This window comes from Saccoglossus kowalevskii, chromosome 22 (assembly GCF_978046115.1).
Source record: "Saccoglossus kowalevskii chromosome 22, keSacKowa6.1, whole genome shotgun sequence".
Classification (NCBI taxonomy): Eukaryota; Metazoa; Hemichordata; class Enteropneusta; family Harrimaniidae; genus Saccoglossus; species Saccoglossus kowalevskii.
Genome location: NC_140662.1, coordinates 2,119,743 through 2,139,105, shown reverse-complemented (window position 1 = coordinate 2,139,105; position 19,363 = coordinate 2,119,743). Strand labels below are relative to the sequence as shown.

General features: G+C 36.0%; 1 protein-coding gene across 1 annotated transcript in view; it reads left to right on the top strand.

Annotated features, from left to right (window-relative positions):
• Positions 1-19,363, top strand: part of LOC102808178 (uncharacterized) — a 117,706-nt gene that overhangs the window by 8,455 nt on the left and 89,888 nt on the right. The window contains exons 3-9 of the mRNA XM_085495535.1: positions 541-638; positions 2,165-2,278; positions 3,907-4,017; positions 6,270-6,524; positions 6,629-6,755; positions 6,873-7,092; positions 7,902-8,085. Of these exons, the coding sequence (XP_085351661.1) occupies positions 541-638; positions 2,165-2,278; positions 3,907-4,017; positions 6,270-6,524; positions 6,629-6,755; positions 6,873-7,092; positions 7,902-8,085 (1,109 nt within the window). The remainder of the gene's footprint in view (positions 1-540; positions 639-2,164; positions 2,279-3,906; positions 4,018-6,269; positions 6,525-6,628; positions 6,756-6,872; positions 7,093-7,901; positions 8,086-19,363) is intronic.

Sequence of the window (19,363 nt, the reverse complement as noted above, 5' to 3'; positions counted from 1 at the left end):
TATGATGTGTCACAAAACCGGTTTATTTCGCAACTGTACTTTCAAAGGGCAAATTACAGTCCAAATTGATTGTACAAAAAACGGATTGAAAACGTGGAAAATCCAAACTGTACACGACTCAAATGTTCGTGTTTACGCTGCTCTATTCACTGTGGAAACGTTTCTTTTTCACGCAGAATAATAATTAGTTTGTGTTCAATTTGAACTATGTTGCGTATGCAATTTTTGTATGCATTCAGTCTACAACTACATAATACTCTCATAAATATTCATGTTCAAGGTCCATAATCTTGATCTTAAGTAGATGCAAGTAAACTCTTTTTTTTACTAGTTTTATCGAATCGTCAATATACTGGTATAATATAATAGCAATAATCCCCCGCCGAAGTTGGGTATACCACTTGATATTGCACAATTCACTTCAATGTCGTGCATTATTTCGTGGTATATCCGCCTTCGGCCGAGGATTATTGCTTAAATATAAAATGGTTCAGACCAGACGTCTAGAAGTGTATGTATACCTGGTGTTATACTCTGTAGATGGTCATACAGGAATGAGCAACGATACTATACAGAATACTACTATGATTATTACCATGAAGATTGTGAAGGATATTGTCATTCATACCAATGTAACGGTAGGATAACATTGATTGATTAACTTTATGAAGCTATTTCTTTTTGTTGACACATTTTTTTAGTTTTTGCTCAAATTGCTTCTACAAAAAAAAAAATACTATGGTACCTCATTTCAACATTTTAACCATAATATGAAGCCCTTTTCATCTCTAATATCGGACTTTATTTCATCTCTGTTATTGAACCCCATTTTCTCCTAATACGGGAGCCCATTTCATCTCGGAATGGACCCCATTCCACCCCTATTATGGGAGTTTATTTCATCTTTAGTATAGGTCTAATTTCAATCTTAGCATGGTACCCTTTTTCAACTCTAGTAGGGAGCCCGTTTCACCCACAATATGGACCCTATTTCATTTCTAGTATGAGGTTCCATTTCAACCTTAGTAAAGGCCCCTTATCTACACAATATAAGCCAATGCATCTCCCCACATATTGCAAACTCCAACATCCCCAATTACACTATGCTTCTTTGCTTCTAATATTAAATTATATAATCATTGCAGTAACCCTTCAATCTAGGAAGCATCCACGATCAGTACGAAATTTTTAACCACGTATAACTCTACTGCAACACAGGGTAGCTACAATAAATAAATCTGGGTTTTACGGAAATATGACACTAAATACCCGCGATATACATCTAAATCCTGTGAAAAGGCGGATGCATACTATTTAATATTTCAAACACCCACAATAAAGAAAATTTTAATCCTGTTAAAGTAGAATATATTTTTCAACAATTCAAATTACGTGACTTTGCTAACAAAGTTTTAAATGTTCACATTCTTTATCATACATATACATTAAATCTAAACTACATTTTCACTATAGTAAGCATGGTACATCATATTTAAATTCAATAAATATGGATTTGTTATGTAGTTTTGGTAATAATTATATTTGCTTATGCTTCTAGAACCCCCGACATCACTTCATGACTCCATGTATACCATGTCATTCACATATCATCCTTTATCGATTTGACTATGGTGCTTCAGTTAATTGTTGTCAGCCATTGTTTTGAGTTCTTGGGGTCGTATGTTTTTTCTCTATACTACTTGCGTTGAACAATCTAAATTTTAGTATGTTGTTTCCAATCTAGATAGATTCACAATTTGCATAAGTAGGTAAATAGAAAAATAAAGAATAATATATATATTCAATAGCTTTTTTTTACACGACTAAATTATTCATTGCACTATATGTAAAGGGCGGTGGTCGTTGCGCCATGCATGCGCGATATATTTGACTTATATGAACATTGATAGCGACTTTGACGGTTAAGCATACTAACGAACCGAGACGTCACTAAGCTTTAATCATGTAACTATTTTTGGTGTTTGGAAGGTATCGAAAGATCAGTGCAGTTTTGACTTGTGATTTTTATTAGAAGAGCTCATTGAGTTGTGGGAAAATCAATATTTATCAACACCAATATCGCACATGGACGGCTCTACGACCACCACATTTCAAATGACACACAAACACCTCTAATTACATATAACAGAGCTATGTCTTACAGAGTGTGCAGCTATTACTAACTGTGAGCAGATAAGATGTACTACAGCATCGGATCAGTGCTGTCATCAGTGTATCTACATTGCTTCTGGTGGATATTCCGACAGAATATGTGAACGTAAGTTGGTATCAATTTTCCACAAATGTGGTATGAATTCTGGTTGTTGGAAAATTCAACTGATCAAATACGGTTATTGTACTTGTCAAATACAACAGAAATTGTGGGTACTAGTTCACAATGTCGGAGGTACACCCGTCAGCTAAACGGTGATAGGTCAACGACGATGAAGCAAAGACTAAAACGCCCTCTTCCCTTTCGAGGCATGGGACACGTAGTAGCTGCACAACTCTTAGATTGAACCATTAATCCAAATGTACAAAAATTAAGGTTAATCGAAATAGTGTAGTACACTAGATGCAGCAATAACACATTATTTGATAATTCACAGTCGATACTAAAGACAATTGAATGTAAGGTATTCGGTAAGTTTCAAAATAATATAGCATAACTGAAACTTTACAATTTAAACGTTTAAATGTCTTCGGTGATCACAAGCAGAACACTGGGACACATCTAAGTGTTATTTCACACGTTAACGAATGGTCATGAAAACTATCATAAATAATAATGAATAATTGGTGAATAACTGTTTCAAATGATTCATTTAAATGAAGAATGCGTGAAAGATTGAAGGGAGGAAGAAGGAAAGAAATGAAGATCCAATCAATGAAACTTGCGAAAAAGAATTGTGGTCAGTATGTGAAAATCTGGGTCATTGCTGAATTATCGTTGATATGTGAAAATCTGGGTCATTGCTGAATTAAAGTTGACATGTGAAAATCTGAGTCATTGCTGAATTAAAGTTGACATGTGCAAAGCTGGGTCATTGCTGAATTAACGTTGATATGTCCAAATCTGAGTCATTGCAGAATTAACGTTGATATGTGCAAATCTTGGTCATTGCTGAATTAACGTTGATATGTGCAAATGTGGGTCATTGCTGAATTAACGTTGATATGTGCAAATCTGGGTCATTGCTGAAATAACGTTGATATGTGCAAATCTGGGTCATTGCTGAAATAACGTTTATATGTGCAAATCTGGGTCATTGCTGAATTAACGTTGATATGTGCAAATCTGGGTCATTGCTGACATAACGTTGATATGTGCAAATCTGGGTCATTGCTGAATTAACGTTGATATGTGCAAATCTGGGTCATTGCTGAAATAACGTTGATATGTGTAAATCTGGGTCATTGTTGAATTAACGTTGATATGTGCAAATCTGGGTCATTGTTGAATTAACGTTGTTATGTGCAAATCTGGGTCATTGCTGAATTAACGTTCATATGTGGAAATCTGGGTCATTGCAGAAATAACGTTGATATGTGCACATGTGGGTCATTGCCGAATTAACGTTGATATGTGCAAATCTGGGTCATTGCTGAATTAACGTTGATATGTGTAAATCTGGGTCATTGCTGAATTAACGTTGATATGTGCAAATGTGGGTCATTGCTGAATTAACGTTGATATGTGCAAATCTGGGTCATTGCTGAATTAACGTTGTTATGTGCAAATCTTGGTCATTGCTGAATTAACGTTGATATGTGACATATGAGTAATGAATACAGTTTGTGAATGAATTTTTATAATTGATAATGATGTAATGTGGCTTCCTAGTGAAAGTGGCGCGCAAGAATTCAATACTAATACACGTTAAATTCGTTTTATTATACTTACAGAAAGATGTTCATGGCGTCCAGATAGCAAATTTTGTTACCCAGGACGATGTACAACAACGCCCTCAACTTGCCAGTGTGCACCAAACTTTAGTGGTGATAACTGCCTTCAGAGTAGGTGTATATTGCTTACATACTTCAACTTGGCAATACACAAACGAAGACGCATGAATTGAAACATTCATACTTGTGATCACAGTAAGCGCCTTGCAACTGTAGAGAGATGTGCTACCTACCTCGACACATTAACTGTCATCATAATCTCAGACATGAGAGTGATAATGGATTGCCAATATATTGTATTTTGAATTCAACACATGGCAATAAGTATCGACATCAATATGTCTGCCACAGAGAATCGGTATTATCCTACTGTACAACATTTCATAAATGTGTATATCCCTTACATAATGGCAGTTCATTGTAATAAACAGTGTAATAATGTTATATATCTCCAGGCAAGCAGATTGGACCATGACTTCACAAAATATCAAAAAATTATTATTGAGTTTCACAAAATACGCCAAATATTATTAATAATTTGAATAGTTCTAGTAGTTACAAATGTCAACTAAATCGTGTGTTCAGATCTTGTCAAAATTAGATGTACATATTCTTGACGTCATCCTTGAAACCTTAAATATGGCTCAAAATAGCTATATTTGCAAAATGTTTCGATCCGCAAGTGAAACGTGAATATAAGGTGTGTCGTTGGGGTCACAATTAAAATTGCAACATAAATTTTTAAAATTTTAAATATGAGTAATTAAACTTAATAAACATTCACCATCCTGTTGTATATTTCAAAAGTTTGAACATAGCGCTAAGGTTCCGCTTTTTTGAACATATTATGTAAACAAGTATTTGTCATGTTACAAGGATCATATGGGTCAATGTTTTGGTTCACGTGGTGCTCAACAATCGTGGGCGACATTTCTCCACATTTGATACCAACAAAATAAAAACGTACGTAATCTGGTAACTTTTTGTTCATGATGAGATTCAATTGACGGTAATAGGTGTATTGTTGCTATAGTGATAACTGATGATGCTTAAGGATGTAGTAGACTTAATTTTATACATTTTTTGTTTATTGTCCATTTTGATGGCATTTGTCTATCTGCATGCAATGGATGTGTTTCCCACTCAAAATAGTAACCAGTACACCCCAAAAAAGGCGTTTTTTTTTTTAAAAGTTAGGATATGTGTTTATAACAGCAGACCGCTCACTTTGATTTCAGGATAATCGGCTTTGCGCGCAAACAATAAATATTGACCTACTTTGCATAAGTTGGCCTACTTAGCAACGGAAACAACGCACGCACGCGTTGTCTCTGTATCAATCATTCTATATTAGTACACCGTGTGTGACACATCCACAAATTAGAGCTCCTTAAAATTATTATTAGAAATGAAGAGAAGGAAGGGACCATAAAGGAAGAATATGACTCCAATGTCCGAAGAAGCAAAACTTCGTCTCACTCACTTCTCAGATCAAGATTAAATGACATACACTATTTAGACCTTTGTGGTCGTCTCGTAGTATTAAATCGAGTTATTGCCTGGAATGGGAATTATTCTAAACTAATCTGTAATGCAGGGCGATTAAATTTCTGGTAGGCCTGGGTGATGGATTTAAGGCATCCTTGCCAAAACCTCCAGTTTATGAAAAGAACCATCATAATTAATATTTAAGAATATGTTAAGTAACGTCGGATCAGTTAATTGACCAATTTGATGGCGGCTATCCTTTTATTTCACCCAAAACTGTGGTTCAGAAACTTAAATACTCATATTTTTTATTTAAATGCTTGTATCGTCAACTTAAATGATCAAATTTCAACATCCGTATTTCATATTTTAAATTCAAATGCTCATATTTGAAACTTAAATGCTCATATTTGAACATCCGTTTTTCATAATTTTAAATTCAACTACTCATATTTTGAACTTAAATACTCATATTTCACATCTGTTTTTCATATTTTTATATTCAACTACTCATGTTTTGAACTTAAATACTCATATTTCACATCCGTTTTTCATATTTTAAATTAAATTGCTGATATTTTTAGATTAAATTGTCATATTTCAATGTGCCATAGCCCTAATGACACACTATATGAATACATGGGATAAACAGGAGCAAAAGGTTCGAAACAATGAAAAATACCATACCCTTGTAATTGCTCGCCCATCGTTCAAACTTTCCAAAGTTGCCGATTCGAATGTGCAACGTCTCTAGTGTACATAACAAACGCTTATAATTATGTTAGGCTTGTTATGATAGAAGTTTGTTGTTTTGGAGCAATATATATAATAGATTAGTTTTATAATAATTTATCGTCATCTATGTTGCTTCCCAGTGACTACATCTCCTGTCATGCACTTTTGCTCGGCAACACTGATCCAGGTGACAGGCGACAGAGCGTACGCTCTCTGTGACAATCACGGGAACGCACAGACAACTATTTACACTAATATCCAACCAGATCGTATACAGGTTGAGTTGCATAACAGTTACACAGGGCCTGACGCTGCTGATTGGCCACAACAGTATTATGTCAATGATTTTAAAGTGGGCGTCATTTCCGCATCATTTGATTGGTGGGTGACTAGAGGTAGGTTATAGTATGCAAATTGTCAGTTCTTTTTTATAACGCATATATGAGTATGTTGGTAAATCTGTAATAACATCTTTTACACCGGTAATGTGTTCATCTAGGTGGGAGTATTGTAAAAACTGGAACAGACACGTGTTCTAATGGATACAGTCAAGACAATCCTCACCAAGGCATGTACGAATGTGACGTCATAGATAATATTGGTTTTACTTTTCAACATGAAGACAGGTACGACTAATAATTGATCAAATAAAATAAATCGACAGTGTACATTAAACGTGGAATGCACTTAATAGTTTTAATAGTTCAAATTGACAATACTCTGCATTCATTGCTTTCCGACAGGCTCCACTTGACAGCAAAGGCTCACAATGGTGGATACATTACAATAAGGAATTATGACGCAGCTTCCGGTTACCTGATTGGACCTAAGATTTATTATACAGGAATGGAAGTAGCACACACAGCAGACTTCATCCTGGACTATCAGTCTCCAGAACATTGTACCCTAACCCGAAGTTGCTCTGATAATATGCTTGATAGGGGCCCTGCGATAACTAAAATTGTAAGTCAACAATGAGTCATCTGTCTAAAGAACACGTATCTCCCATTGCAATAATTCCTATATTCGTATATGAGGTTTGTATATTCTTCTAGTTTAGAATACATGTCTATGTTGCTGATGTTTAATTCGATTTCTTCTCCGGATCAATTTGTATGAATTCTATCACCGTCTAAACCCCAGATTGAGTGTAAGGAACCTTTCACTATATAATTAACAAGTGGCGTAGACCTGTTTTCCACAATGAATATTCTCTCTCCTAACATGTTATGTTCCACCTATTAATGGTTGTATATGTAATTATTCGTGTCTTAAATATTTTTATGGCAGGTTACGGCAATGTACTGCCGCCTCAGCATAGGTAACATAGCAATGGGGTGTTAAAATATATATAAAAAACTGGTTATATTCGAGTTATATTAGTTCACTCATTAGTAGGAAGCTGTAGGGCCACAACGAACACACTGAAGAAAAGTGTAGAATAATTATTCACGGATTAATTGAACATCGGTTCACGTGACCACCGCTCTTTAATATAGATTGCCTGCGTTTATTTGATTTATTAGATTTTCTCTTTGGGCTGCTGCTTTGACCTGGTGACGTATTTGATCCCGTTATCAACATGTATTGTAAATAACAAAGCACTCCATTATTTACATTGCAAATAATTATTGATGTCGTTAAATGTTTAGTCAATTCACTTCCGAATGCAGCTATTCGGTGACGTCTATCGTCTTTCATGATGGACTCAGCTGCAATACATTGCAATGCGGATCAATTCAACTAAATATTGTATTACTTTGTTCACACAGCGTAGGATAACTGTCAGGTTTAATGGTTGGCATGACGACATATCTGGTATACTACGATATAAATACGAAGTATATAAGATGCAAGCATATGATGATGTTTTAGGATACAGGTCAACACCACCTGCGATAAGTGGACAAGTAAATCCACCAACTACACAATTCACTATCACATTACGTGATCCAGGTACAGTAGATCTACCAACTACACAATTCACTATCACATTACGTGATCCAGGTATAGTAGATCTACCAACTACACAATTCACTATCACATTAAGTGATCCAGGTATAGTAGATCTACCAACTACACAATTCACTATCACATTAAGTGATCCAGGTATAGTAGATCTACCAACTACACAATTCACTATCACATTAAGTGATCCAGGTATAGTAGATCTACCAACTACACAATTCACTATCACATTAAGTGATCCAGGTATAGTAGATCTACCAACTACACAATTCACTATCACATTAAGTGATCCAGGTATAGTAGATTTACCAGCTACACAGTTCACTATCACATTACGTGATCCAGGTATAGTAGATTTACCAGCTACACAGTTCACTATCACATTAAGTGATACAGGTATAGTAGATTTACCAGCTACACAGTTCACTATCACATTACGTGATCCAGGTATAGTAGATTTACGAGCTACACAGTTCACTATCACATTAAGTGATCCAGGTATAGTAGATTTACCAGCTACACAGTTAACTATCACATTACGTGATCCAGGTATAGTAGATTTACCAGCTACACAGTTCACTATCACATTAAGTGATACAGGTATAGTAGATTTACCAGCTACACAGTTAACTATCACATTACGTGATCCAGGTATAGTAGATTTACCAGCTACACAGTTCACTATCACATTAAGTGATACAGGTATAGTAGATTTACCAGCTACACAGTTAACTATCACATTACGTGATCCAGGTATAGTAGATTTACCAGCTACACAGTTCACTATCACATTAAGTGATACAGGTATAGTAGATTTACCAGCTACACAGTTCACTATCACATTACGTGATCCAGGTATAGTAGATTTACGAGCTACACAGTTCACTATCACATTAAGTGATCCAGGTATAGTAGATTTACCAGCTACACAGTTCACTATCACATTACGTGATCCAGGTATAGTAGATCTACCAACTACACAGTTCACTATCACATTACGTGATCCAGGTATAGTAGATCTACCAACTACACAATTCAATATCACATTACGTGATCCAGGTATAGTAGATTTACCAGCTACACAGTTCACTATCACATTACGTGATCCAGGTATAGTAGATCTACCAACTACACAGTTCACTATCACATTACGTGATCCAGGTATAGTAGATTTACCAGCTACACAGTTCACTATCACATTACGTGATCCAGGTATAGTAGATCCACCAAATACACAATTCACTATCACATTACGTGATCCAGGTATAGTAGATCTACCAACTACACAATTCACTATCACATTAAGTGATCCAGGTATAGTATATCTACCAACTACACAGTTCACTATCACATTAAGTGATCCAGGTATAGTAGATCTACCAACTACATAGTTCACTGTCACATTAAGTGATCCAGGTATAGTATATCTACCAACTACACAGTTCACTATCACATTAAGTGATCCAGGTATAGTAGATCTACCAACTACACAATTCACTATCACATTAAGTGATCCAGGTATAGTAGATCTACCAACTACACAGTTCACTATCACATTAAGTGATCCAGGTGTAGTATATCTACCAACTACACAGTTCACTATCACATTAAGTGATCCAGGTATAGTAGATCTACCAACTACACAATTCACTATCATATTAAGTGATCCAGGTATATTAGATCTACCAACTACACAATTCACTATCACATTAAGTGATCCAGGTATAGTAGATCTACCAACTACACAGTTCACTATCACATTAAGTGATCCAGGTATAGTATATCTACCAACTACACAATTCACTATCACATTAAGTGATCCAGGTATAGTAGATCGACCAACTACACAATTCACTATCACATTAAGTGATCCAGGTATAGTAGATCTACCAACTACACAGTTCACTATCACATTAAGTGATCCAGGTAGAGTAGATCTACCAACTACACAGTTCACTATCACATTAAGTGATCCAGGTATAGCAGATCTACCAGCTACAAAATTCACTATCACATTAAGTGACACCCAGGTATAGTAGATCTACCAACTAAACAATTCACTATCACATTAATTGATCCAGGTATAGTAGATTTACCACCTACACAGTTGACTATCACATTAAGTGATTCAGGTATAGTAGATCTACCAACTACACAGTTCACTATCACATTAAGTGATTCAGGTATAGTAGATCTACCAACTACACAATTCACTATCACATTAAGTTATCCAGGTATAGTAGATCTACATACTACACAGTTCACTGTCACAATAAGTGATCAAGGTATAGTAGATCTCCCAACTACATAATTCACTATCACTTTAAGTTATCCAGGTATAGCAGATCTACCAGCTACACAGATCACTGTCACATTAGTGATCCAGGTATAGTAGATCTACCAACTACACAGTACACTATCACATTAAGTGATCCAGGTATAGTAGATCTACCAACTACACAGTACACTATCACATTAAGTGATCCAGGTATAGTAGATCTACCAACTACACAATTCACTATCACATTAAGTGATCCAGGTATAGTAGATCTACCAACTACACAATTCACTATCACATTAAGTGATCCAGGTATAGTAGATTTACCAGCTACACAGTTCACTATTCTATTACGTGATCCAGGTATAGTAGATTTACCAGCTACACAGTTCACTATCACATTACGTGATACAGGTATAGTAGATTTACCAGCTACACAGTTCACTATCACATTAAGTGATCCAGGTATAGTAGATTTACCAGCTACACAGTTCACTATCACATTACGTGATCCAGGTATAGTAGATTTACCAGCTACACAGTTCACTATCACATTAAGTGATCCAGGTATAGTAGATTTACCAGCTACACAGTTCACTATCACATTACGTGATCCAGGTATAGTAGATCTACCAACTACACAATTCAATATCACATTACGTGATCCAGGTATAGTAGATTTACCAGCTACACAGTTCACTATCACATTACGTGATCCAGGTATAGTAGATCCACCAAATACACAATTCACTATCACATTACGTGATCCAGGTATAGTAGATCTACCAACTACACAATTCACTATCACATTAAGTGATCCAGGTATAGTATATCTACCAACTACACAGTTCACTATCACATTAAGTGATCCAGGTATAGTAGATCTACCAACTACATAGTTCACAGTCACATTAAGTGATCCAGGTATAGTATATCTACCAACTACACAGTTCACTATCACATTAAGTGATCCAGGTATAGTAGATCTACCAACTACACAATTCACTATCACATTAAGTGATCCAGGTATAGTAGATCTACCAACTACACAGTTCACTATCACATTAAGTGATCCAGGTGTAGTATATCTACCAACTACACAGTTCACTATCACATTAAGTGATCCAGGTATAGTAGATCTACCAACTACACAATTCACTATCACATTAAGTGATCCAGGTATATTAGATCTACCAACTACACAATTCACTATCACATTAAGTGATCCAGGTATAGTAGATCTACCAACTACACAGTTCACTATCACATTAAGTGATCCAGGTATAGTATATCTACCAACTACACAATTCACTATCACATTAAGTGATCCAGGTATAGTAGATCGACCAACTACACAATTCACTATCACATTAAGTGATCCAGGTATAGTAGATCTACCAACTACACAGTTCACTATCACATTAAGTGATCCAGGTAGAGTAGATCTACCAACTACACAGTTCACTATCACATTAAGTGATCCAGGTATAGCAGATCTACCAGCTACAAAATTCACTATCACATTAAGTGACACCCAGGTATAGTAGATCTACCAACTAAACAATTCACTATCACATTAATTGATCCAGGTATAGTAGATTTACCACCTACACAGTTGACTATCACATTAAGTGATTCAGGTATAGTAGATCTACCAACTACACAGTTCACTATCACATTAAGTGATTCAGGTATAGTAGATCTACCAACTACACAATTCACTATCACATTAAGTTATCCAGGTATAGTAGATCTACATACTACACAGTTCACTGTCACAATAAGTGATCAAGGTATAGTAGATCTCCCAACTACATAATTCACTATCACTTTAAGTTATCCAGGTATAGCAGATCTACCAGCTACACAGATCACTGTCACATTAGTATCCAGGTATAGTAGATCTACCAACTACACAGTACACTATCACATTAAGTGATCCAGGTATAGTAGATCTACCAACTACACAGTACACTATCACATTAAGTGATCCAGGTATAGTAGATCTACCAACTACACAATTCACTATCACATTAAGTGATCCAGGTATAGTAGATCTACCAACTACACAATTCACTATCACATTAAGTGATCCAGGTATAGTAGATTTACCAGCTACACAGTTCACTATCACATTACGTGATCCAGGTATAGTAGATTTACCAGCTACACAGTTCACTATCACATTACGTGATACAGGTATAGTAGATTTACCAGCTACACAGTTCACTATCACATTACGTGATCCAGGTATAGTAGATTTACCAGCTACACAGTTCACTATCACATTAAGTGATCCAGGTATAGTAGATTTACCAGCTACACAGTTCACTATCACATTACGTGATCCAGGTATAGTAGATCTACCAACTACACAATTCAATATCACATTACGTGATCCAGGTATAGTAGATTTACCAGCTACACAGTTCACTATCACATTACGTGATCCAGGTATAGTAGATCCACCAAATACACAATTCACTATCACATTACGTGATCCAGGTATAGTAGATCTACCAACTACACAATTCACTATCACATTAAGTGATCCAGGTATAGTATATCTACCAACTACACAGTTCACTATCACATTAAGTGATCCAGGTATAGTAGATCTACCAACTACATAGTTCACTGTCACATTAAGTGATCCAGGTATAGTATATCTACCAACTACACAGTTCACTATCACATTAAGTGATCCAGGTATAGTAGATCTACCAACTACACAATTCACTATCACATTAAGTGATCCAGGTATAGTAGATCTACCAACTACACAGTTCACTATCACATTAAGTGATCCAGGTGTAGTATATCTACCAACTACACAGTTCACTATCACATTAAGTGATCCAGGTATAGTAGATCTACCAACTACACAATTCACTATCACATTAAGTGATCCAGGTATATTAGATCTACCAACTACACAATTCACTATCACATTAAGTGATCCAGGTATAGTAGATCTACCAACTACACAGTTCACTATCACATTAAGTGATCCAGGTATAGTATATCTACCAACTACACAATTCACTATCACATTAAGTGATCCAGGTATAGTAGATCGACCAACTACACAATTCACTATCACATTAAGTGATCCAGGTATAGTAGATCTACCAACTACACAGTTCACTATCACATTAAGTGATCCAGGTAGAGTAGATCTACCAACTACACAGTTCACTATCACATTAAGTGATCCAGGTATAGCAGATCTACCAGCTACAAAATTCACTATCACATTAAGTGACACCCAGGTATAGTAGATCTACCAACTAAACAATTCACTATCACATTAATTGATCCAGGTATAGTAGATTTACCACCTACACAGTTGACTATCACATTAAGTGATTCAGGTATAGTAGATCTACCAACTACACAGTTCACTATCACATTAAGTGATTCAGGTATAGTAGATCTACCAACTACACAATTCACTATCACATTAAGTTATCCAGGTATAGTAGATCTACATACTACACAGTTCACTGTCACAATAAGTGATCAAGGTATAGTAGATCTCCCAACTACATAATTCACTATCACTTTAAGTTATCCAGGTATAGCAGATCTACCAGCTACACAGTTCACTGTCACATTAGTGATCCAGGTATAGTAGATCTACCAACTACACAGTACACTATCACATTAAGTGATCCAGGTATAGTAGATCTACCAACTACACAGTACACTATCACATTAAGTGATCCAGGTATAGTAGATCTACCAACTACACAATTCACTATCACATTAAGTGATCCAGGTATAGTAGATCTACCAACTACACAATTCACTATCACATTAAGTGATCCAGGTATAGTAGATTTACCAGCTACACAGTTCACTATCACATTACGTGATCCAGGTATAGTAGATTTACCAGCTACACAGTTCACTATCACATTACGTGATACAGGTATAGTAGATTTACCAGCTACACAGTTCACTATCACATTAAGTGATCCAGGTATAGTAGATTTACCAGCTACACAGTTCACTATCACATTACGTGATCCAGGTATAGTAGATTTACCAGCTACACAGTTCACTATCACATTAAGTGATCCAGGTATAGTAGATTTACCAGCTACACAGTTCACTATCACATTACGTGATCCAGGTATAGTAGATCTACCAACTACACAATTCAGTATCACATTACGTGATCCAGGTATAGTAGATTTACCAGCTACACAGTTCACTATCGCATTACGTGATCCAGGTATAGTAGATCTACCAACTACACAGTTCACTATCACATTACGTGATCCAGGTATAGTAGATTTACCAGCTACACAGTTCACTATCACATTACGTGATCCAGGTATAGTAGATCCACCAAATACACAATTCACTATCACATTACGTGATCCAGGTATAGTAGATCTACCAACTACACAATTCACTATCACATTAAGTGATCCAGGTATAGTAGATCTACCAACTACACAGTTCACTATCACATTAAGTGATCCAGGTATAGTAGATCTACCAACTACACAGTTCACTATCACATTAAGTGATCCAGGTATAGTAGATCTACCAACTACACAATTCACTATCACATTAAGTGATCCAGCTATATTAGATCTACCAACTACACAATTCACTATCACATTAAGTGATCCAGGTATAGTAGATCTACCAACTACACAGTTCACTATCACATTAAGTGATCCAGGTATAGTATATCTACCAACTACACAATTCACTATCACATTAAGTGATCCAGGTATAGTAGATTGACCAACTACACAATTCACTATCACATTAAGTGACCCACGTATAGTAGATCTACCAACTACACAGTTCACTATCACATTAAGTGATCCAGGTAGAGTAGATCTACCAACTACACAGTTCACTATCACATTAAGTGATCCAGGTATAGCAGATCTACCAGCTACAAAATTCACTATCACATTTAGTGACACAGGTATAGTAGATCTACCAACTAAACAATTCACTATCACATTAATTGATCCAGGTATAGTAGATCTACCACCTACACAGTTGACTATCACATTAAGTGATTCAGGTATAGTAGATCTACCAACTACACAGTTCACTATCACATTAAGTGATTCAGGTATAGTAGATCTACCAACTACACAATTCACTATCACATTAAGTTATCCAGGTATAGTAGATCTACATACTACACAGTTCACTGTCACATTACGTGATCCAGGTATAGTAGATCCACCAAATACACAATTCACTATCACATTACGTGATCCAGGTATAGTAGATCTACCAACTACACAATTCACTATCACATTAAGTGATCCAGGTATAGTAGATCTACCAACTACACAGTTCACTATCACATTAAGTGATCCAGGTATAGTAGATCTACCAACTACACAGTTCACTATCACATTAAGTGATCCAGGTGTAGTATATCTACCAACTACACAGTTCACTATCACATTAAGTGATCCAGGTATAGTAGATCTACCAACTACACAATTCACTATCACATTAAGTGATCCAGGTATATTAGATCTACCAACTACACAATTCACTATCACATTAAGTGATCCAGGTATAGTAGATCTACCAACTACACAGTTCACTATCACATTAAGTGATCCAGGTATAGTATATCTACCAACTACACAATTCACTATCACATTAAGTGATCCAGGTATAGTAGATCGACCAACTACACAATTCACTATCACATTAAGTGATCCAGGTATAGTAGATCTACCAACTAAACAATTCACTATCACATTAATTGATCCAGGTATAGTAGATTTACCACCTACACAGTTGACTATCACATTAAGTGATTCAGGTATAGTAGATCTACCAACTACACAGTTCACTATCACATTAAGTGATTCAGGTATAGTAGATCTACCAACTACACAATTCACTATCACATTAAGTTATCCAGGTATAGTAGATCTACATACTACACAGTTCACTGTCACAATAAGTGATCAAGGTATAGTAGATCTCCCAACTACATAATTCACTATCACTTTAAGTTATCCAGGTATAGCAGATCTACCAGCTACACAGATCACTGTCACATTAGTATCCAGGTATAGTAGATCTACCAACTACACAGTACACTATCACATTAAGTGATCCAGGTATAGTAGATCTACCAACTACACAGTACACTATCACATTAAGTGATCCAGGTATAGTAGATCTACCAACTACACAATTCACTATCACATTAAGTGATCCAGGTATAGTAGATCTACCAACTACACAATTCACTATCACATTAAGTGATCCAGGTATAGTAGATTTACCAGCTACACAGTTCACTATCACATTACGTGATCCAGGTATAGTAGATTTACCAGCTACACAGTTCACTATCACATTACGTGATACAGGTATAGTAGATTTACCAGCTACACAGTTCACTATCACATTACGTGATCCAGGTATAGTAGATTTACCAGCTACACAGTTCACTATCACATTAAGTGATCCAGGTATAGTAGATTTACCAGCTACACAGTTCACTATCACATTACGTGATCCAGGTATAGTAGATCTACCAACTACACAATTCAATATCACATTACGTGATCCAGGTATAGTAGATTTACCAGCTACACAGTTCACTATCACATTACGTGATCCAGGTATAGTAGATCCACCAAATACACAATTCACTATCACATTACGTGATCCAGGTATAGTAGATCTACCAACTACACAATTCACTATCACATTAAGTGATCCAGGTATAGTATATCTACCAACTACACAGTTCACTATCACATTAAGTGATCCAGGTATAGTAGATCTACCAACTACATAGTTCACTGTCACATTAAGTGATCCAGGTATAGTATATCTACCAACTACACAGTTCACTATCACATTAAGTGATCCAGGTATAGTAGATCTACCAACTACACAATTCACTATCACATTAAGTGATCCAGGTATAGTAGATCTACCAACTACACAGTTCACTATCACATTAAGTGATCCAGGTGTAGTATATCTACCAACTACACAGTTCACTATCACATTAAGTGATCCAGGTATAGTAGATCTACCAACTACACAATTCACTATCACATTAAGTGATCCAGGTATATTAGATCTACCAACTACACAATTCACTATCACATTAAGTGATCCAGGTATAGTAGATCTACCAACTACACAGTTCACTATCACATTAAGTGATCCAGGTATAGTATATCTACCAACTACACAATTCACTATCACATTAAGTGATCCAGGTATAGTAGATCGACCAACTACACAATTCACTATCACATTAAGTGATCCAGGTATAGTAGATCTACCAACTACACAGTTCACTATCACATTAAGTGATCCAGGTAGAGTAGATCTACCAACTACACAGTTCACTATCACATTAAGTGATCCAGGTATAGCAGATCTACCAGCTACAAAATTCACTATCACATTAAGTGACACCCAGGTATAGTAGATCTACCAACTAAACAATTCACTATCACATTAATTGATCCAGGTATAGTAGATTTACCACCTACACAGTTGACTATCACATTAAGTGATTCAGGTATAGTAGATCTACCAACTACACAGTTCACTATCACATTAAGTGATTCAGGTATAGTAGATCTACCAACTACACAATTCACTATCACATTAAGTTATCCAGGTATAGTAGATCTACATACTACACAGTTCACTGTCACAATAAGTGATCAAGGTATAGTAGATCTCCCAACTACATAATTCACTATCACTTTAAGTTATCCAGGTATAGCAGATCTACCAGCTACACAGTTCACTGTCACATTAGTGATCCAGGTATAGTAGATCTACCAACTACACAGTACACTATCACATTAAGTGATCCAGGTATAGTAGATCTACCAACTACACAGTACACTATCACATTAAGTGATCCAGGTATAGTAGATCTACCAACTACACAATTCACTATCACATTAAGTGATCCAGGTATAGTAGATCTACCAACTACACAATTCACTATCACATTAAGTGATCCAGGTATAGTAGATTTACCAGCTACACAGTTCACTATCACATTACGTGATCCAGGTATAGTAGATTTACCAGCTACACAGTTCACTATCACATTACGTGATACAGGTATAGTAGATTTACCAGCTACACAGTTCACTATCACATTAAGTGATCCAGGTATAGTAGATTTACCAGCTACACAGTTCACTATCACATTACGTGATCCAGGTATAGTAGATTTACCAGCTACACAGTTCACTATCACATTAAGTGATCCAGGTATAGTAGATTTACCAGCTACACAGTTCACTATCACATTACGTGATCCAGGTATAGTAGATCTACCAACTACACAATTCAGTATCACATTACGTGATCCAGGTATAGTAGATTTACCAGCTACACAGTTCACTATCGCATTACGTGATCCAGGTATAGTAGATCTACCAACTACACAGTTCACTATCACATTACGTGATCCAGGTATAGTAGATTTACCAGCTACACAGTTCACTATCACATTACGTGATCCAGGTATAGTAGATCCACCAAATACACAATTCACTATCACATTACGTGATCCAGGTATAGTAGATCTACCAACTACACAATTCACTATCACATTAAGTGATCCAGGTATAGTAGATCTACCAACTACACAGTTCACTATCACATTAAGTGATCCAGGTATAGTAGATCTACCAACTACACAGTTCACTATCACATTAAGTGATCCAGGTATAGTAGATCTACCAACTACACAATTCACTATCACATTAAGTGATCCAGCTATATTAGATCTACCAACTACACAATTCACTATCACATTAAGTGATCCAGGTATAGTAGATCTACCAACTACACAGTTCACTATCACATTAAGTGATCCAGGTATAGTATATCTACCAACTACACAATTCACTATCACATTAAGTGATCCAGGTATAGTAGATCGACCAACTACACAATTCACTATCACATTAAGTGACCCACGTATAG